The 22,828-nt window shown below is 40.7% G+C and overlaps 1 protein-coding gene across 1 annotated transcript in view; it reads left to right on the top strand.

Moving 5' to 3' along the window:
* LOC120536950 (phospholipase B-like 1) overlaps positions 1–22,170 on the top strand; it is a 62,343-nt gene extending 40,173 nt beyond the window's left edge. Inside the window, exons 6-11 of the mRNA XM_039765528.1 lie at positions 365–509; positions 2,677–2,877; positions 6,995–7,135; positions 10,200–10,385; positions 12,347–12,453; positions 17,623–22,170. Of these exons, the coding sequence (XP_039621462.1) occupies positions 365–509; positions 2,677–2,877; positions 6,995–7,135; positions 10,200–10,385; positions 12,347–12,453; positions 17,623–17,799 (957 nt within the window). The 3' untranslated portion in view covers positions 17,800–22,170. The remainder of the gene's footprint in view (positions 1–364; positions 510–2,676; positions 2,878–6,994; positions 7,136–10,199; positions 10,386–12,346; positions 12,454–17,622) is intronic.
* The last annotated feature ends 658 nt before the right edge of the window (positions 22,171–22,828 follow it).

Here is a 22,828-nt window from a genome sequence, read left to right as displayed (position 1 = left end):
TGGTATAAACTGCCCAAATCAAGGTGTGCTAAGCTTGAAGGGACTTACCCATGAAGACTTGAATCTGGAGTTGCCACCAAAGGGGTTTCTACGAAGTTCTGAGATAAGGGTCTGAATGTTTAAATGAATGAGAGATTTCACTTTTTGATTTTTTTTTTTAATTTGAAATCTTTTCCACTTTATCATTATGGGTTATTGAGTGTAGTCAGATAGGTAAAAATTGTAAATGTGTCATTTAAAATGAGATCTACAACATGATAAAGTGTGCTGAAAGTGATATTTAATATTTTATGAATCCACCATACCAGCCACTACCAACATGCCTTTCAAAGTTTTTCTTCTAACACTCATTTGTTCTTTTCAGGTGCTTCCTGGGTTTGAAAATGTCCTAATTGCACATTCCAGTTGGTTTGTCTATGCAGCCACCAATCGGATCTACAAGCACTGGGATTTCAAACTGAATGATTCGAGCACAACATCGGGAAAAATGTCTTTCAGTAGTTACCCAGGTACAGCAGATACACACTTACTGCACTTTTAAAACAGGTTTATGGAATCCAAAAAATCACTGTGTCCCGTGCCTCTTTAGTCTCTATTATAAAGCACCATTGAGGGCAAGATATTTTATAAAAATTTATAGAAAATGCTTTAGAACATGATTTCACATGGTAAATGCATAAACACTCACCAGCTAATTTATTAGGTACACCTGTTCACCTGCTTGTTAACGCAAATATCTAATCAGCCAATCACATGGCAGCAACTGCAATGCATTTTGGCATGCAGACATTGCTAAGACAACCTGCTGAAGTTCAAACTAATCCCTGGACAGGACGACAGCTCATCGCTACCACTGCGCCTCTGTGCCCACACATATTTAATTATGAACAGTATACATTATTTAAATTTAAATGATTTATCTGTAAAATGTAATATGCGTACTTTTATTGGATTTCATCATAAACATTATATCAAGTCCTAGTACTCTAACAGCACACAGCTCCAAGAGAATAGCTCCTGTAAAATCTAAATCGACTAGAATCGACTAGAAGCCAGTCATCGTCATCTGTAAATACTCGCTCTCTTCTATTGAATTGAATTCCTTTATTATTATTGTATGATACAATGAAATTCAATATGCAGATCCTCCATATACTTATTTTCCTATAAAATGATATAATAACAATAGAATAAAAAAAATATACAATATGAAAGCACAAGTACCATATACAAGTGCATGTAGTGCAAATGGTTCACAAACTACCTCATGTTGTGCAATATTACAGTTGTAGTGCAAGTTTACAGTGAGGTCATTGTAATTCTAAATAAAGGCAGTTCTAGTGGGAGCGCTTGGACTGATTGAGTGCGTTTGTAGCTCTTGAGGTCTGTACAGGAAAGGGTCTGAAGTGTTTGCCGGATGGAAGAAGTTCAAACAGACTGTGTGCATGGCTGACTGGAATCCACGCAGATGCTGGAGGCTTTTCTAAGGCAGCGTGTGCTATAAATGTCCTCAACAGCTGGAAGCTGTATCCCAATGATCCTCTGTGTTCGCGACACAACCCGCCGTTGAGCTTTCCAATACTATGCTGTAGAGCTGTGATTCCACACTCCAATACAGTGGGTTAAAATACTCTGAGTGGTGCACTGAGAGTAGCAACACTAAAGCAGCTATGGTATTTGGAAAAGTTTGTTCATTCTGTGCACTATTATATTGTTACAGAATGATTCCAATCAAGTGAATTAAATTTGTAAATGATATGCAATTCATTTTGGTGTATTTGATAAATCCTGCATTACTGATGTGAATCTGAATAAAGGGAGACCACACAGAAACAGCAGCACTGCTTTGACGCTGGGTGCCACCAGTTTGCAAAACTGAGCAGAAAAGTACATATGCAAGTGGGGGGCTACCGTGAGAATGTGCGTGGCGTTACATTAAGTTTAATTTTTAAACATCGCAATGTGAGCGTGGAAAAGGGCATAGGCAACATTTTTGTGCGTACGTACCGTTTATAAATGAGGTTCCCGGATCTTAATCAAATAGAACACCTTTGGGATGCAGTGGAAGAGGAGATTCACATCATCATGGATGTGCAGCCTACAAATCTGCAACAACTGTGTAATGCTATCATGTCAATATGAGCTAAAATCCCTGAGAAATGTTTCCAGCACCTTGTTGAACCTATGCCATGAAGAATTATGGCAATTCTGAAGGCAATGGGGTCCAAACCCAGTACTGGCAAGGTAGCCGATAAGTGTATACCCCGCTTGTGAAGAAATAAGTTTGACTTGAAGATATCCTTTAATGGTTGACACTTGGCTGGCCCCCTCACTTTTACTCTTCACTTGGGGTCTTACCTACAGCATGCACTGTGGTCATTTTTCAGCATTCACACCTCACATTCCACTAGGGAGTTTATCGTGTTTTTCAGGCTTCTGCCTATTACACTATCAAAAGACGCCACAATAATAATAATTTTTCATCCATTTCACTATTTAAAAACTAAACCATGATCTGCCACCCCGTTTAGGTTTATTGTCTGCCTTCCACCCCATGCTACTAGGACAGGTTCCACTTCCCCATATCCCTGCATTGAACCCAATAAAAAAATCAATTAATTAATGAATGAGTCGTCGGCTGCAATCATGGTGATTCTGTCCCATCTGTCTCCTCAGGATTTCTGGAGTCTCTGGATGATTTTTACCTGCTGGGCAGCGGACTGGTGATGACTCAGACAACAAACAACATATTCAATCGTGACCTGTATAAACTGGTGACACCCCAGTCGCTACTGGCCTGGCAACGAGTCCGGGTAGCCAACATGATGGCTCGGGGAGGAGAGGACTGGGGGAGAATCTTTACAAAATTCAACTCTGGTAAGAGAACCTTGTAGTGTCCATCCAGTGAGGTTCATTTCAAAATCCAGGGGGTGTTTGACTTTAATGAAAAAATAATGTGACTAAATGACAGGGAGTGGAGAAGCAGCATTGTTAGGATGTCATCTCATGAAGAAGGACAACTAAATTATTACTCTTTTTTTGTGATTTTCTCATTGGTCGTACATTGATTTAAGAACAGAATGCTTCTCTCGTGGCCAGTATTATGTTGCTTACTCATGAGTGATGTCAAACAAGCCTTTGCTTAGAGAGTTAGAGTCAGAAGTTTACATCCACTAAGGGTGTGAATTCTTTAAAACGCACTTTCTTATACTAACAAACTATAAATTTGGCATATCATTTAAGACATCTGCTTCATGCAGGACAAAAGTCATTTTTTTTCCAACAATGTACACAGAATCTTGGATTATTTCACTTTTTATTGAGCATATCATAAATAAAGAGGTGAAAAGAGAGACGAGAGGTGAAAAAGAGAGTGCAGGCAGGGTAGAATGGGTGGAGAAGAGTGTCAGGAGTAATTTGTGACAGATTGGTATCAGCAAGAGTGAAAGAGAAGGTCTACAGGACGGTAGTGAGACCAGCTATGTTATATGGGCTGGCGACGGTGGCACTGACCAGAAAGCAGAAGACAGAGCTGGAGGTGGCAGAGTTAAAGATGATAAGATTTGCATTGGGTGTGACGAGGATGGACAGGATTAGAAAGGAGGACATTAGAGGGTCAGCTCAAATTGAAGTTTCAAAAGCTATTATAGAAAATTACATTAAGTTTATGCAAAGAGTCAATATTTGCAGTGTTGGTTTCTTTTTCAAGACCTCTGCAATTTGTCCTGGCATGCTGTCAATCAACTTCTGGGCCAAATCCTGACTGATGGCTGCCCATTCTTGCATAATCAATGCTTGGAGTTTGTCAGAATTGGTGGGGTTTTTGTCTGTCCACATGCCTCTTGAGGACTGACCACAAGTTCTCAATAGGATTAAGGTCTGGGGAGTTTCCTGGCCATGGACCCAATATTTCAATGTTTTGTTCCCCAAGCCACTTAGTTATCACTTTTGCCTTATGGCCCGGTGTTCCATCATGCTGGCAAAGGCATTGTTGGTCACCAAACTGTTCTTGGAGGGTTGGAAGAAGTTGCTGTCAGATGATGTTTTGCTCCCATTCTTTATTCATGGCTGTGTTCTTAGGCAAACTTAGAAGCAACTCCACACATGATTGGTCACAGGATGCTTTACTGTTGGCATGACACAGGACTGATGGTAGCGCCACTCACCTTTTCTTTTTTCCGGGTGCACCAAACAATCGGAAAGGGGATTCAACAGAGAACATAACTTTACCCCAGCAGTCAAATCCCTGTTCCTTTTGCAGAATATCAGTCTGTCCCTGATGTTTTTGTTGGCTTTTTTGCTGCCCTTCTTGACACCCACCAGGCCATCCTACAAAAGTCTTCGCCTCCCTCACACCTGTCTGCTGCCATTCCTGAGCAAGCTCTGCACTGGTGGTGCCCACAGTTAAATCAACTTTACAGGAGATGGTCCTGGCACTTTCTGGGCTTTCTTGGGTTCCCTGAAGCCTTCCTCACAACAACAGCAGTGGAAATGGGTTTTTGGGGATTAAGTTCATTTTCATGGCAAAGAGGGACTTTGCAAATCATTGCAATTCATCTGATCATTCCTCATAACATTCAGGAGTAGATGCAAATTGCCATCATAAAAACTGAGGCAGCAAACTTTGTGAAAATTAATATTTGTGGCATTCTCAAAACTTTTGGCCACGACTGTACTATATGCAGTAATGTTTTTAACTCTGGAATAAGCTTTAGCCAGATGCACTGTTAACATTCTGGTCCAAACGTTCTGACTTTGGTGTTATCAGACCACACTACCTTTTGCCAACTGGCTACAGAAGGTGTTTATGAACATAACAAGCACTGTACACAAAACTTAAGGTGAGTTTATTCAAAGAGTGGCTTTTTGTTTGGCCAGCAAGACTTGACGGATTTACAGAGCATTCGCAACACCGGTGGCACTCGCGCACACACACACACACACACACACACACACACACACACAATAACCAGTCATTGCCATAACGGCCTGCCAAGTTGCCATCTTGGTAGCCTCAGTGAAAAGTCTTGTTTCTTCACTGGTCATCCGATTTGAAGGGACAACCTGATCTAGTCCTGGCCCATGGGGCACCCTACACCTTCTACAGCTTAATGATAATCTGGACTGATACTCATCCAGATACTCATCTATTGATTTGTGCCATTCCACAACTTTATCTGAAAGTTCAGTTTGCTCCTCTTTGGGATTTGTGCTTTGATATACACTTGTAAGTATAGAAAATTGTATTCTTAAAATCAGTAATTTACACATACAAGAAAAGTATTATAAGCACATGGGAAAGTAAGCACTGTTTTATACTAAGCATTAAATTCATTTAGATTCATTTTTACATATTCTTTATTACTTTGTATAAACTAAAAAACACCAGTATTTCATAAGCCAAAGGTCAGGCATGCTAGAGAGCCGAAGAATGGGCCCCTCAACTAAGAATTATTGGTGGAATTAATTAGAGGCAGGACTGGAGCAATGGAATGCTAGAAGTCAGATGAGGAAGAACAATGGCTTAAATGATAAGAACTGTAAGAAATGTAAAAGGTGCCCATGGCTGGGGGCTCATTGTTCTATCTGAGTTGAGTCTGTATGTGCGCCATAAAATAAAGTCTTCATAGGGAGAGACAACCTCTGTCTGCCTGCTTCAACACAAGCGGCAGAATTCTCTTGAAACAGCAGCTTTTATTCTGAATTATTTTAAATCGCCACAACTGATCTGCAGAGTGATTGGTTATGCCTGAGCAAGTTTAGAAATCACCTTACAAAGAAAAATGTAAGAGGGGGTGTGTTCACCTATGCAAATTATTGTTAATTAGCTAGTTTGAACATTCTTTGGACCACCACTAGTGCAACAGATTATGAGACTTTCACACAAATACACTGATGAGCCACAACATTATGACCACACCCATGAAGTGAATGACATGGATGGTGCAAGTCAAGGTCAGGGATATATTAGGCAGCATATGACATTGAATGCAGAAGATAAGGGAAGGAGGATAGATGAGTGACTTTGATTAGGGCCAAGCACAGTGCTGGGTCTTTATAACCACAGACCAGTCAGAGTGCCCAGATTAACTCGTGTCCAGCATCGAAAGCACCTAAAAGTGGCACTGAACTTTGGATCAATGGATGAAGATCGACTGGTCCAATGAACTCCGTTTCCTATTGCATCACATGGATGCCTTGAGTATATGTGCATGATTTACCTGGGGAAGATGTACTATGGGAAGAAGATAAATCTGCAAAACCTGGGAATGTTCTGCTAGGAAACCCTTATGTCAGTCGTGGATGTTAATTTGACATGTAATACCTATCTAAACATCACTGCAGACCATGTACAGTATTTCCTGGTGGTAGTGGTATTGTTGAACAGGATATTGTATCCAGCCACTCTGCAAGAATGGTTCAAAAATGGTTTGAAAAACAAGATGAAGAGTTCATGGTGTTGCTGTTGCCTCAAAACTTACCAGATCTTAGTTCTTTGAAGTATGTGGGGAATGTGCTGGGACGACAACTCCAATGAATGGCCGCTCAACCTCACAAGTTACAGGAGTTTGAGGATCTGCTGCTAATTCTGGTGCCAGGTACCACAGGGGTCTTGCAGAGGGGTCAGAGCTGTTTTGGTGTTACACAGAGAATCAACAGCATATTAGGCAGGTGGTCATGATGCTTTAGCTCTTCAGGAAACAAGTAATTGGGGGATCAAGGAGGCACTCGTCCATGTAAAAGGGCTAGTAGAAAATGGGCTAAAATTGTAGGAAAATGCCACAATAGGCAGAGCATTAATGTTACAGTGATGACATAATTTATCCTAAAGAAGACCATTAAATCAAGTACTACCACTGGAGAGTGAGTGAGTCTAGGAATTCAAGTTTGGATGTATCTTAAAAATGCCAGGGAATAAACTCCAGCATATTCTCTTTTGCTAGCCTACAATGTACATTTTTTTGCTAACTACATTCAACTGCATTCCTTCCAGGAACATATAATAACCAGTACATGATACTGGATCTGAACAAAATTGAGCTAAAAAGATGGATTGAACCCGGTGCACTCTATGTGGTGGAACAAATCCCGGGCGTGGTGGAGTTTTCTGACCAGACTGACATCTTGCGAAAGGGTAAGAGAAAAGCTACCTCTGCTGGTTGGAAAATAAAAAAAGAAACCCTGGACATTCCACAGTATGGAGGGGTGGTGAGGATTAATCCATCTGCCCAATCCCTTGTGGTTCCTAAATGTTAGTTAGCTTTGCCTTTTGGAAGACCTGGCCAGTGATTTACAGAAATGTCTTGATGCTTTTATCTCTTCTTCAAGGAAATATTTGGTGGTGGGACAAGTTAAAAATTATAGCCAATTTTAAAAGTTAAATATGAAATTCAACCCCACCAAACCAACCTTCAGCCATTTTAAAAGAAACGTTTTGGCTTGGTCAGAAATTGGTAGTGTTGTTTTGTTTTTTACTTTCCTGCTTCCATTTTTGATGTAACTTTCTGAATTAACTTTGTATTTTATGCTGTAAAATGTTTTATTGTCATTTTCTGGATTTCACTGCACCACCATTCTGCAGTTTGTTTTCAGTCACATATGCCCCATTTTCTCAGTCTTGACCTTACCACGGCCATATTGATTTTCGCAATGACACTCGGTTGCCATAATTTGACCTCCAGACATTTGACACATGACTCATAGCTGCCAGAGCCGGTAATCCATTGGGTGACATAGGCAGTGGCCTACTGTGCATTCGTCTAAGGGGCGCATGATCCAAGACACTGAGAAGAACCCCCCACCAGATTGTAGACGTTTGAGGATAATGCCAGTTATGAAAGTAAAAGTATGCATGATCCATACACCAAGAGGTACATGCTCCTTCAAGTCCATTGTATATGCACAAATGGGCGCTATTTGAAAGGATGTGCGCTCTGGACACCGAGAGAGTACAAATCATCAAAGTCTATAACACCAACTACCTGCTATGGACAACGAGAGACAACATCTGTCCACCCCACCTAGGGCTCCAAATGGGCTTTGACTGGTACTGCTTGCTGCACCACTATTTAAGATGGTGGCACGTTATCGGTAGGGATGGGACGTTGACACCAAAACTTCAAAGCTTGAATCACTTTAATAAAATAACATACTGAAGCTTGTACCGTAGCTTGAAAGTTATACCCATTACCATATGTTTGATGTTTTTATTCTTCCAATGTCACTGAAACACCAGCAGTGGTCTGACTGCTTCAGAGCTTTGCCATGTTTGAAATTCTATAAAAGGGACTACAGCTCACACTTTTATTTTATCCAGAGATGATATTGAGTCCAGAACCGGAAAAAAAATAATCAATCAAGAAAGTGCTGTTGTCCAGCAGTCAGGAAAACGGCGTACTACACAATTCATCTTTAGTGTGTCACTGATGCTGTACGCACCTTCCCTAAACCCCTTCTGTTCTGCCCCATTCACAATGCCCTTCTACACAAGCACATTCCCTAAATCCCATTTTAATTCTCTTTGCTCCTTCATACTTGGCTTATGGCTTTAGGACAACACATTTAAACATTGTTTAATCGTAATTATCTCACATACTAATGTGTACATTGACGTCTTCATTTTAATGACAACATCATAATAAGATCAAAATGAACACAAAAGAGCGTTCTTAGACATTTAGTGTGCCTGTCAGATTGAAACTATGCAATCTATAAGAGGATGTGTGTGCGTTTCTTTCACTGATTGTTTCAATCTCATAGCTGCTATAGTTCATGTAAACCAACATATCCCATTGTTTTCAAAGCTCCAAAACTTCCTTTCCTTTTCAGTCACAATCCAGAAGAAGCCTCAAAAGCTTCACAGGATGTTGTCCTCCCATCACTAGTTATCAGCAGAGTCTAAATGACTTGGCAAATCATTGTAGAGCATTTAAACTGTAGCAATCTTTGTGCAGCCTTATGAAAGCTACATTGGGTTTTCATATGTGGCTTAACCTCCTTGGCATTTACCCCAAATTCTATGTAAAAATGGTTAACCCCGAGTACTACTGTTCATAAGCTCTTTTGATAGCATACACAGTGTTAAGCCTGAGTAACAGCCAGGATAATATTCTGCTGCCATCTTGTGGATGAAATAACACTATGTTGCAAAAAAATCATGACTATGTTTATGCGTTCTACCGGTCTATAGCAACTCATTAATATTTATAAGTGGGGCGGGGCTTTCAACAAAAAACACAATGGTGTGTAAATGAAAAGCCATAAAGCTAGTTTTAGAACAAACTGAAACTGAACCATTAGCTGAATCAAGCGATAGTGATGACGGTGTGAATTGGTCATCTGACGTTGACCTGGATAGCGAAACTGCTGCACATGGCACTGTATGACCGAACTGCTGTGATATGCCAAGTGAATTGGGTTGCATGCAAATAAGTACGTGGCAAAAAGATTGTGATCAAGTAGAAGGACAAAAATGATGTTAGCCCTCTTAGAACTGTCCATAATGCAGCGACTGTCGATGTTCATGTCAGGAGAAATGTGGAAGTCACTAAGCCTTGTGCTGCGTTAGCCCACAATAACACAAGAGGTGTGTGATCGTGCAAATCAGAAGCTAACATTCGACACTCTTATACACCAGCCACAGAAAAAATATTAGAAGAAACATATACAAAGGAACCCATGTCTACTGTCCCGATTGCAGCACCAGGCTGTGCATTGGTGACAGTTTCAAAACATCTCACACAAAATATTTGTGCTAAATTGGCATCACTGCAGCAGTGAAGTTTAGACATACCTCTCCCACTGTAGTTATGTTGATGTTTTGGTATTTATGTTTCTGTTATACGTAATAACATTCTTCCTTGTTGAAAAATTATGGGGATTAAACATAACATTAAGAAGTGTGATCTGGGCACGTATGAATGGTTACAATAGTGGTGCAGATGGTAGGCTTTATACGGCTGTGAACTTATTGCTTTGAACTAAAATATCAACAGTCCGCTCTTTCTCCTACTTCATGCTGAGCACCAACTGATCATTCATTCTTATCCTGAAGTCAAAGTCTAGAATTTAAGAGCATGAAAGAGGGTCTCTCTCAAGGCTCAGTCATGTAATCATCATCATGAGAATAAAATATATCTTGAGAGCTATGAGACTACAAACGCTGACTCTTGAGTTACTCTGTTTGTTTTTCTCCACAGGTTATTGGCCTTCCTATAATGTGCCATTCCACAAGAAGATATACAATGAGAGTGGCTACCCTGTCATGTGGGAGCAGTACGGGGATGATTTCTCCTACGACTTATGTCCTCGTGCTAAAATCTTCCGCCGAGATCAAAACAGAGTGAATGACATTGTTTCATTGAAACGCATCATGAGATATAACAGTAGGTTGTAATTCAGAATTTTCCTTGTGCTTACCTGTCGAGCTTTATTCACTCCTTTACTGCTTATTCTCTTCAAAAGGCTGCCTTCCAGGTAGTAGTGTTATGATGTTTTACCTTACTGCTTTATCCCTCCTCTATTGTGGCAAAAATGAAGATAAGTTTGTATATATGGATACACGTACATCTATCTATCTATCTATCTATCTATCTATCTATCTATCTATCTATCTATCTATCTATCTATCTATCTATCTATCTATCTATCTATCTATCTATCTATCTATCTAGCCAACTACACTAAGATCAATATCTATCATTCTAACTACACTAAAATGAATATCTCCTTATCCTGCCAACTACACTAACATTATCTATCTTCCTATCTTGCCAACTACACTAAAATCAATATCTAACCTTCTAACCACACTAAAGTCAATATCTGTCAATCCTGCAAACTATCCTGTGCACACCTGCTTATCCATGCAATTATCTAATTGGCCAAACATGTGGCATCATTGGGAGCATGGGTTGATAGCCACATCCACCACACAATGTACCACCTGGATTGGAAATCGAGTGCAAAGTGTGCCACTTGTGGCATCATAATGCATGAAATGATGCAGACACAGGTGTCAGGCACATCAGGTAAAGTTCACATTAAACACTAGAATAGGGAAAAGTGTGATGTCAGTGGTTTCAGCTATGGCATAATTGTTGATGGCAGACAGGCTCGTTTGAGTGTTTCTGTAACTGCTGGCCTCCTGAGATTTTCACACACAACACTCTCTAGAGTTTACTCAGAATATCGTAAAATCATCTAGTGAGCAGTAGTCCTGTGGACAGAAATGCCTTGTTGATGAGGGAGGTCAGAGGAGAATGGCCAGAGTGGACTGAGCTGACAGAAAGGCTACGGTAACCTCCAATGATCAGTCTGTACAACAATGATGAGCAGACAAGCACCTCAGAATGCACAATACGTTGAACCCTGAGCAGGAGACCACACTGGGTTCCACTCCTGTCAACTAAGAAGAGAAAGATGAGGCTGTGGTGGGCACAGGCTCAACAAAACTGACAGGAAAAATGTAGTCGGGTCTGGTAAATCTCCATTTCTATTGAGACACAAGGATGGTAGGATCAGAATTTGTGTCAACAGTCTGTGTGGTGGTAGCGCAATGATGTGGGGAATGTCTTCATGGCACGCTTTGGGCCAATCAGTCATTGCTTGAAGACCACAACCTATTTGACTATTGTTGATGACCATGTGCATCCCTTCATGGCCGCAATTTTCCTATCTTATAATGGCTGCTTCCAGCATGATTATACAGAATATCACAAACCAAAATTCATCTGAAACTGGTTTCACGAATGTGACACTGGGTTTGGCCTTTCCAGTCACCAGATCTCAATCCAGTAGATTCAGATGTGGTTGAACAGGAGAGTCCCAGCATGAATGTGCTGCTGACAACTGCGTGATGCAATCAAATCAACATGGATGAGAATCTCAAAGGAATGTTTCCAACATCTGGTGGAATCCATGACACAAAGTATTGATGCTGCTTTGAGCAAAAAAAAACAAACAAAGAGCAGTGCTCCTAATAATACTGTATGTTCAGTGAGTGTCTGTTTAGTGTCGTGACATAATGGGCTGCTTGAGGGAGCAGGGTGGGTGCTTGTGTTAAGGACCAAGTGTACCTAATTAAGTGGCCACTATGAGTGCTATGTATCTATACAGGGGATTGCTTTTGAGCAAAAAAATGTATTGTGTTTTTACTTTCCTCACTTTACTTGAACCTGACTGTGAAAGCTGCACTCACGCAGATTGCCCTACTGGGGTGTCCTGTTACACAAAACATGGACTACATGCCAGTGGTGCCCTGTAGCTGTCGGATCACACTTTGCTAATGTTGCCAGGATGGATTTCTTTACCCCTGTATAAACCTTTCACTTTACTTTGTCTTCAGATTACACCAAAGATCCATACTCGGAGGGTAATCCATGCAAAACGATTTGCTGCCGAGAAGATCTTCAATCAGAGCAGCCCAGCCCTGGAGGATGCTACGACACAAAGGTTTGGTTGTTAATATGAAGGGAAATGAATACATCATTACTGGATTACTATAGGAGGCTCATTGAGTCGTGTCAAAATTCTCAAGTCTTGATAAATGATACTTTAAAAAAAAAACATTCATTACGAGTGTCTATAAAAAGTGCTCACCACCTTGGACCTTTTCCCATTTTATTGTTACACAACACTGAATCACGGTGGGTTTAATTTAGCTTTTTTGACACTGGCCAACAGTGCAGCTCTACGAAGTGTTCTTTACCGATGTCAATCCAACCTCCTCGAGTTGATTGTGCAATACTAGCTGTGTTGCACGTCTATGCCTGGGAAATTTCATAAGATAAAGGGTGTCAGTTTTAGTGCCATCGGGCAATCAGATGTATCAGAAGTGCTATGAAACTAGCAAAGTGCTCTTCTGTATGCTATTTTTGATTATTTATTACAAAGGGCTAATAGTATTGGCAAGCAGTGTGGTGTAGAGGTTAAGAGTGTTGAAGGTTCAAATTCTACTACTGACACTGTGTGACCATGAGCAAGACTCTTCACTTGCCTTTGCCAAAATGGAAGAATGAAAAAAATGTAACCGACTCTATCTGTCAAATGACAGCAGCCATACCACATGTCCTTAGGAACAGGACAAACACCTGAAGCTGAGCATTCCCTAAATCATGGTGTTTAAAAATTCCAAAGCGAGTGGATGTGACAGTACAACCTGGATGAATAGCAGCTGTTCTTTCCTAATGTGCCTGGATATCTGGGGTCTCTTTCATTCTTACATTGTGTCACTGAGCTGAGCTTGATAGAGAGTGAGAGACAGAGTGATAGATATACAGTGGAACCTCGGGTCACAAATGTCTCTGAACACGTTCAGATCAGGTTACGACCAAAAAGTTCGCCAAACTTTTGCATCTGTTCACGACCACACATTCAGGTGACGAACAAGCCAGTATCCCTTCCGGTTTGTACGCGCCAATGATTTACGCACGTGTTCAGTTTCTCCCTGTGCAGCGAGCATGCAAGAGAGAGCGCGAGAGAGAGAGAGAGAGTGTGCGAGTGAGCGAGAGAGAGAGAGAGCGAGTGAGCGAGAGAGAGAGAGTGCGAGTGAGCGAGAGAGAGAGAGAGGGAGAGTGCGTGTGAGAGAGAGAGAGAGCGAGAGAGAGTGAGCGAGAGAGGAGAGAGAGAGAGAGAGAGAGAGAGAGAGAGCGAGTGAGCGAGAGAGAGAGTGCAAGAAGGCAGTTAAAGAAGGCAGTTAAAGAAAGCACCGAGCTTGTTTTTAAAGAGACTGCTTCGAGCATTGTTTTAATCTCGTATTTAATGAAGGCTTTTTTCTATGGGATTTTAATCTCTACTTTACTTCTGTTTTTATGAGATCATTTATTTATTGAAGGATTCTGAAAGCACTGCACTTTATTTAATTTGGACTTTGTTTTTGATTGTTGTTTTGTGGATTTTAATAAAAGCACTTGGCACTTTTTGCACCATCCGATTGCTCCATTGTAGTGCCTCACTGTCGTGCTCATGAGTAACATTACCGACGGTGACGGGTTTAAGGGCTCCCAGAAGCGAGATGGGAGCATGCAGCGAACCCGCATCATCACAGACTTTACCTCAAAACTACAATCTCCTCTCCACCCAGTTCCTCCTCACTTCCTTCATGCCAGCACTCGACTCATACAAGGTTAGTTTTCTTGACTGTTAATGGTTAGTTTTTGTATAAATTACGGATTTTTCAAATTTTCTTTTTTTCCCTGTGCTTAAAGCTCATTAAAAAAAGATGTTTACAGTGAGTGGTTCGTAAGGCTGTAGCGTGAACTCTTGCAATGTTAGATTTCTCTGTTGTTCAAGGTTTTCTCAGTGTTATTCAATGTTTTTACATTTAGTTTACTATTACACTGTGCATTCTATGGTATAATTAACTATTTTTGTGCTTAAAAATCTTTAAAAAATATATATATTTACATACAACTCATACGGTCCGGCACAGATTCATTGTATTTACATACAATCCTAAGGGGGAAATTACTTCAGTCACGACCCGAGGTTCCACTGTAGATAGATAGATACTTACTTACTTACTTTAATTGTCCCCAAGGGGAAATTTAAAATTTCAGACTTTGATCTTGCATTCTCTCTGGATGGATGTTGATGGAAGTGTAGTGACAAGCAACTGCTGGTGTGTCCTAAATTTACCATCTATCTACATCGGCTTTCCCCTTCCTTACTGTACTCCTTGGACCAATGGGGTGTGTCATAGTTTAGGCGTCAACTCCAGTACCCATGTGCCTTTGGGCCAATCCTGTCTAGACACTATCTGTGTTCTTGAACCTTCTACCAATCAGTGTTCTACCTCTGTCCATTGGCTGGGTTAAAAGTTTTTCTTCACCTTGAAGTCACCAAAACTGTGGTTAAATATGTCAGCTTAGACAAAGCCAAGTTCCTCTTCTAACTGGTTCTTACCTGTTAAGTGGTGAGCAGAGCAAACATGCAAGTTCTTATTATGAACTGTCAATTTATAGTAACGGCAGCCATACCACATGCACTTCAGAAGGGGTCATCCACCTGCAGCTAAGTATATTTGGGCCCGGCCAGTACTTGCATGGAAAAGCTTGGGTTGCTGTTGGTAAAGGTGTTGGCGACCAGCAGGGGGCGCTTACCCTGTAGGTTGAATGAGGATCCCAATGCCCCAGTGCGGTGACGAGGACACTGTGCTGTAAAAATGGCACCATCCTTTGGATGACATGTAAAACTGGGGTCCTGACTCTCTGTGGTCATGAAAGATCTCTGGGCATCCTTTGTAAAGAGCAAGGTGTATCCCGATGTCCAGCCCCTAAGACCTAGTCATTCTGGCTCCCTCATCATTCCCTGTCTCTAACTGACATCTCTCCCACCACTACACCACCTAATGGCTCAATAATGGCTGTCGTCACATCATTCAGGTGCATGTTTCTCATTGGTGGTGGTTAAAGTGGTTTCCCTCTGTCTGTGTAAAGCGCTTTGAGTAGTGAGAAAAGTGCTATATAAATGTAATTAAATTAAACATTGTAAGTTGCCTTGCATAAAGGGACCAGTCAAATAATAAGTAATAATATTATTAGGTCACTGGAGCTGCTTACTCTTCATCATGCCATACACAATTGTCCTTGACCAAAACAGTCCTGCTTTTTCTAGTGACTTGGCTTTGGTTGATGGTCGCTGTAAAATACAATTTTACAGGAAAGTGTATTCTTTTGAATTGAAATGGGTAATCTGTAGAAATAAAGTGAAATTAGAATATGTATTTTTATCATTACTAGACATTTCCAATTTTCATTTGTTTGCACCATTCACTCACGTTCAGGATTAATTTTTTTTTTTTCGTCAGTTATATGTGACCCCCCATTAAAGTGCACAGATGTGAATGAATATGTTAAGCGGTGCTAGAAGTGGATATATATTACTGCCGATACTCTATGTCAGTGGGTCGTGGGTTGCCATCGGTGGGTCACAAGCACATAAAGAGAAAAAAAATGCTATTTCAATTACTGAGATGTGCTAAAACCAGACCAAACCAGTTTTTCTACTGGAGGGCTATATACATAAATATTGATGTACCGAAATGTCCTTTCTTAGCAGATTGCCAAATTTCAGCTTTTTAATTAAATTGAAAACCGTGTGAGGAATGGAGTAGCAGGTGTACAGTTGTTTGCATGGAAAAAGGCATGCAGGTTATGATTATTAGAATAGCTTTATTAATTTTATTAACTCAAAAGAATGTCACAATGAAATTGGGTACAATCTCGTAAATGTTCAAATCGCTGGCTTCGCATGCTCGCAACTATAAACCTACTTTTGCCCACCCCAGTATATATATATATATATATATATATATATATATATATATATATATATATATACAGATATTATATTTTTTGTTACTCACAAAATTCATCAGTTTGTAATGAACTCCAAAAGGATTATTTTAAAGTTTTGCATATGTAATCATTTAGCTTCTTGAAGGATTCATGTTGTCTAGTCCTGAAGTTTTGATATTAACATTTTAATCTTTGTTGCACATCACTCTCTAGTTTAAATTGTGCATTTTCAGTCTGTTTTGATTTGGTGTATTTGTCCTACATCATCATTATCAGTGGTTTAATGGCCACTTGTTCTTCAACACCAAATAGTTCTTGTCATGAGGTGGAAATAGAAAAACATTAATGCTTCTACTGTTCAAAACACAAATCCTACATTTGATAGAATTTGTGTTACAAACGGGCGGCACGGTGGCGCAGTGGTAGCGCTGCTGCCTCGCAGTAAGGGGACCTGGGTTCGCTTCCTGGGTCTTCCCTGCGTGGAGTTTGCATGTTGTCTGCGTGGGTTTCCTCCGGGCGCTCTGGTTTCCTCCCACAGTCCAAAGACATGCCGGTTAGGTGGATTGGCGATTCTAAATTGGCCCTAGTGTGTGCTTGGTGTGTTTGTGTGTGTCCTGTGGTGGGTTGGCACCCTGCCCAGGACTGGTTCCTGCCTTGTGCCCTGTGTTGGCTGGGATTGGCTTCAGCAGACCCCCGTGACCCTGTGTTTGGATTCAGCGGGTTTGACGATGGATGGATGTGTTACACACAAAGTCAACAGTTTGTAATGAACTCCAAAATGATTATTGTAAAGTTTTGCATATTTAATCATTAGCTTCTTGAAGGATTCATGTTGCCTGGCCCTGACATTTTCATATTAACATTTTTAATCTTTGCTGCACATCACTCTCTAGTTTAAATTGTGTGTCTTCAGTCTGTTTTGATTCGGTATATTTGTCCTGCATCATCATTATCACTGGTTTAATGGCCATTTGTTCTTCAACACAGAGGATTTCTTGTCATGGGGTGGAAATAGAAAAACACATTAATGCTTCTACTGTTCAAAACACAAATCCTACATTTGATACCGAAATGCTCACTGAGTTCTGAATGTCTTGGTAGACTAAAACACAAAGCTGATTACCAAAAGGCAGTAAAACTTTATACTAAAGTGTGAAGAGCTATGTGTTATCACAAGCCAATGAAACAGAAGGAGCATTAATCAATGAGTGAAATAAGGCCTTGTTACTGCCTCCTACTATTAAACGATCAGATAGCCACTGTGAAGCTTACAAAACGTAATCCTGTTATTTAAGTTTCCATCTTGTTTTTGTTTTTTTTCCAGGTAACTGATTACCACGCAGCCAAAATGTTCTTAGCAGAGGCCATCAATGGACCCACAGTTCAAGGCAACCTGCCAGTATTCAGCTGGATGACCTTCAATAGCACGTTACATGTTGGCCTGCCACCCACCTATAAATTCAAATTTGAAACAATGAAGCCAACTTTATTCAAGCCTTAAGGCATGGAAGCTTCACTTATGGAACCCACAAGGAAGAAAAAAGATATTCAAACACCGTACAAAAATCATCCCATCCTTGAACTACAGTCATGTGAAAAAGGTAAGTATACCCCATGGAAATCGTTGACTTTTCAATATATTTGAACAGGCAAACATCTGATCTTTGCGCAGATAAAGGTGATATACTTGAATAAAAACACAAAGAAAGCTGACCTTTTCAAATCAATTCAATAACAATATAAAATGTAAGTCCACCCTTGGCTTCAGAAGCTGATATTGCCCCCTTTAGCAGAAATAACTTGTTGTAGGCATTTGCACAGCTGTCCACCACTCTTTAACATCAACTGGATGAAAGTTTTGACCCCATGCAAAATTCCTTCAGTTGTAAGATGTTTGTGGGTTTCCTTATGTGTACTGCCCATCTGAAATCCCTCCAACAACTTCCAATGGGGTCAAAACCAGCGCTTTGTTTTGGTCAGTCCATAATCCTACTGACCAATCCTCCTTCATTTCAAGTCACTCCTTGGTAGACTTGCTAGTGTGCATGATTTATCGTTTTTAAAGATCCATTTCTGATTCCACTTCAGCTTTTGAAAAGATGGTCTCATATTCCTTTGAAGTACACTTCTGATGTGACGCAGAATTCACAGTTAACTTGATGACACAAAGCTTCTCAGGTCCTGAAATAACTATGCGTCCCCAAACCAAAATATATCCACCACCATGCTTCATTGCAGGTATGAGGTTCCATTCCAGAAATGCTGTGTTTGGTTTGTGCCAAGCATTTCTACTGTGACTGTGCCTAACCAACTCTAACTTTGATTCTTCTGTCATTTTTCCAGAATTCCTGGATGTTCAATGGCAAACTGTAGTCTGACATTCTTGTTGGACACCAACGGCGTTTTCCTGGCACACCTCGCTCGCAGGTCAAATCTGTGCAGTCTCTTCCTGATTGAAGATGCATGCACTTTGACACCAATGTTTTGCAGGAGTTATACCTGCAGATCCTGCAAGGGGGGTTCTTGGAGACTTCTTTTACTATACATCCATTATCCAACCCGCTACATCCTAACTACAGGGTCACGGGGGTCTGCTGGAGCCAATCCCAGCTAACACAGGGCGCAAGGCAGGAAACAAACCCCGGGCAGGGTGCCAGCCCACCGCAGGGTATTCTTTTAGTATTCAACAGTCAACTCTTGGGCTGAATTTGCTGGGTCGGAAAGCGGGGCTGTCTTAATGCATGGGCTTTCTGGGAAGTTTCCTGGGGGGCCTAGGGTGACCAGATGTCCTCCAAAAGGAGGACATGTCATCTTTTTTAACATGGTTTCCTCCATCATCCAGGCATTCCAAAAATTCATCAAAATGTCCTCCTTTCACAGAATCATGAACAGAGTTGACTGTTTTTGACTAATTACATATGATATGTACTGAGAATGAGCAGCCTTCGGCCATTCTCCATTCATCGGCGTCACCTCGTGACATTACGTTACATTATTACGTTATCAATAATTGTAACATCAAGAAGCGGCAACACTGTTTTATATTCTATTTCCGCCCAACGGCACAACGGACATCGGTTAGCGGTTGATTGGAGTTGGAAAATATATTTAGTAATTTTGGTCCTCCTTTATAGCTGAGCGCATCTGGTCACCCTAGGGGGGCCCTATGGTAAACCTTATATATGTTGTAACTTGCTGAGTGGTTGTGTAGGTAGGGGCTCCAGTGCACTGCTTTGCCTGGTGGCCCAGAAAGTCCCAGAAAAATCAGTAATAGTTTGAAATCCACACCGCTTGTAGATGGTTTTCCTCACAGTGGAATAATTTGGTGGTCTTTCTTAATCCCTTGCCAGACTCGTAGGCATCCACAACCATATTTCTGTTGGCATGATGACACCACACACATCAATAGCAAAGAGAACACCAGACCCTCGATATCTGTGTGTCCACCTGCATACTCCCTAAGGAGGTTCTAATCATTGGCACCGCATCTAGAATACCAAATTCTAAGTTTTTGGATATCAAGTCGTGATAAATGAAGGGAAATCAGCATGTTTGTTAAATTTCGATTAAGAATGAATACGCCAGGTTAATTTGATGTGTTTCTTGTTGAAGTCCGAGGGACATTCAAAACGTTTCTGCACTTTTTTTAAACTCTAATTATTAAGAATTTCAAAAACAAATTACGAGCACTTTTCTACATAGTCGCCTTCATTTGCGATGCAGTTTTCCCAGTGTCACACCAACGTTTTAATGCCCAATTTCTACTCCTCCCGACTTCACCTTTTCCAACGAAATTATAAAAGTGCGGAAACTTTTTGAACCTTCCTATCTCACCTTTATCTGTAGCTACTCTCTGGATGGAGTTCTAATGTTTGCCTGTTCAAATATGTTGAAAAAGTCAAACTTCCATGGTATACACTTACTTTTTTTTTTTTTAAACACAACTGTATGCAATTTCTACAAAATGCGATTGTTTAAAATAGGCGACGCTTTGCTCTCTGCGTAGCCGGCAGTGCAGAGAAAGTAATGAGTGATACGGAGCTCGGACAGAAGCCTACAGCTTTTTAATTTCTCTGTTTAGTATGGATAATTTTGCTGGAGAGCTTTTCTATTTTTATACAATTTCTCTTACGGGGCCAGTAGTTAATGGAGATTTTGGAGACTGAAAGGCTAGTATAAATGTAGACGTCTGTTCTTTTTTCTGATGAGGCACAAAATTGTAAAATTTTGAACAGTGAGATGAAAATCTTCTACAAGATCTATGAGTAGAATTTTTTTCTTAAAAAAAAAGAGAATCAAGTGTTTCCCATTGAATGTACAGTAATGCGACACTGTTTATACAGTAGTACTTTATATAAAGGTTTTCTATATCTCTGTAATGAATCTGCCAATCAGCAAGCTCCATGTACGGGTCATTTTTGTAAATGGACTTGCTGTATTTGGAGAAAGCCGTGAAAGGGAATGAGAATGGATCACGTTTTTCACATGTTGTCATGTTGTGGTCTTGTACTAAAATTATTTTACGTTTTCCCTCTTCAAGCAACACTCAAAACCCCAGAATGACAAAGCGAAAACAGGATTTTAGGATTTTTGCAAATGGGAAATATCCCATTGACGTAAATATTCAGAGCCTTTTCTAGGACACTTAACATCTGGCTCAGGAGCATTCCATTCTATTGATTACGGTTCAGATGTTTCTATAGCTTGCTTGAAATCCACCTTTGGTCAATTCAAGTGATTGGACAGGATTAACGCTCTGGTTCAGGCACATCCCATTTTTTTGGTCATGGTTGAGATGTTTCTACAGCTGGTTTGGAGTCCACCTGTGGACAATTCAATTTGTTGGACAGGATTAAGACACACGCAAAAGCAAAGCCATCAGTTTGAAGGAACTGTCAGCAGATCTTAGAAACAGGATTTTGTCAAGGCACAGATCTGGGAAAATCTACAAAGCATTTCTACACCATGGAGCATAATGGTCTCCATAATCCTTACATGGAACAGCCATGACTCTTCCTAGAGCTGATGGTCAAACTGAACAATCATAAGAGAAGGTAAGAGAGATGACAAGATCTCCATGGTCACTCTGGCTGAGCTCCAGGGAACCTGTGTACAGATGGGAGAAATGTGCATAAGGATAACCATCACAGCAACACTCCACCAGTCTGGATTTTAAGGCACATTGGCCAAATGGAAAACTCTCTTAGGTAAAACACACCTGGAAGCTTGCTGGGAGTTCTCAAAAAGGCATTTAAAGCACTCTCAGACTGCGACAAGCAAGATTCTCTGGTTTGATGAAACCAAGATTAGCATCAAGTTTTGAGGCGACATGGTACCTCTCTTCACGTGTGCAATACCATTCTAACAGTGAGGCATGGTGGCAGCAACATCATGCTGTTGGATTGCTTTTCAGTGGCAGGTACTGGGAGACTAGTTACGGTTGAGGGAATGCTGAATGGAACAAAGAACCAAAATATCCTTAATGAAAACCTGATCCAGAGTGGCACGGGCCTTAGACTGGGCAGAAGGTTAATCTTCCAACAGGACAATGACCTCAATGGGCACAAAGCAAAGACACAGGGAACAACTCTAGGAAAGTCCTTAAGTTGCCAAGACTTGAACCCAATCAAACGTCTCTGGAAAAACAGCTGTCCATCGACCGTCTACATCCAACCTGATAGAGCTTGAGAGGATAATACAGAGAAGAAGAATATCTCCAAATCCAGAAGTGCAAAGCTTGTCACGTCACACCCAAGACTTCAGGCTATAATGGTTGCCAAAGGTGCTTCGTCTAGGTACTGAGTAAAGGGTCTGAATACTGTATGTCATGGGGATATTTCAGTTTTATCTCTATTATAATAAAATAATCTTGGGAGGAGAGACGAGATGTGACTTTTTCAGACAGACACTTTCACGTCCCGCAAGATGAGACTTTGTGCCAAGAGATTTAACCACACCCAGGGCCAGAAATAAAAGACTTCATAAAGAATTCAAAAACATTAGCGTGATACATGTGCAGAGCAGGTTAGAGATAATGAAAGTATGAAAATTCAAAAGTCTTAAAACAAAGATAGTAAAGATCTCATTAGCGCAAACAAATGGAAAATATTACTTGGTGAAATAACTGAACAGCGAAAAGAGATCCAATATATTGTTCGGATTTAAACTTTAAGTCGGAGACTTGTAGATCATCTAATTCGTGTTGCCATCAGGGAAAAGTAGAGTTTATCCCAATGAAGAGGTGTATTCATGAGAATTAAAAGATTGGGTGTTTGGTGAAAGTGAAATCCACATACGCTGTCACACTTCAGTCACAGAGTTGCACAGATACACAGGAGATTTTTAGAGACAGAAACGTTATTGAAACACTTTCAAACAAACATAAGTATCTTTCAGGAGTGAATTGAGCATTGTGTGTAGTCAGAGGGGACAGTTCCGTCTCTCAAATAAAAGAATAGAAAATCTTCCTCTTCATAGGGGCATGCCTCGGGAGTGGGACCCCCAACAGGAGCAAAGAATGTCTGGGGGAG

This window comes from Polypterus senegalus, chromosome 10 (assembly GCF_016835505.1).
Source record: "Polypterus senegalus isolate Bchr_013 chromosome 10, ASM1683550v1, whole genome shotgun sequence".
NCBI lineage: Eukaryota > Metazoa > Chordata > Cladistia > Polypteriformes > Polypteridae > Polypterus > Polypterus senegalus.
The sequence above is the reverse complement of the archived record's forward strand: the minus strand, read 5'-3'. Positions and strand labels throughout refer to the sequence as shown.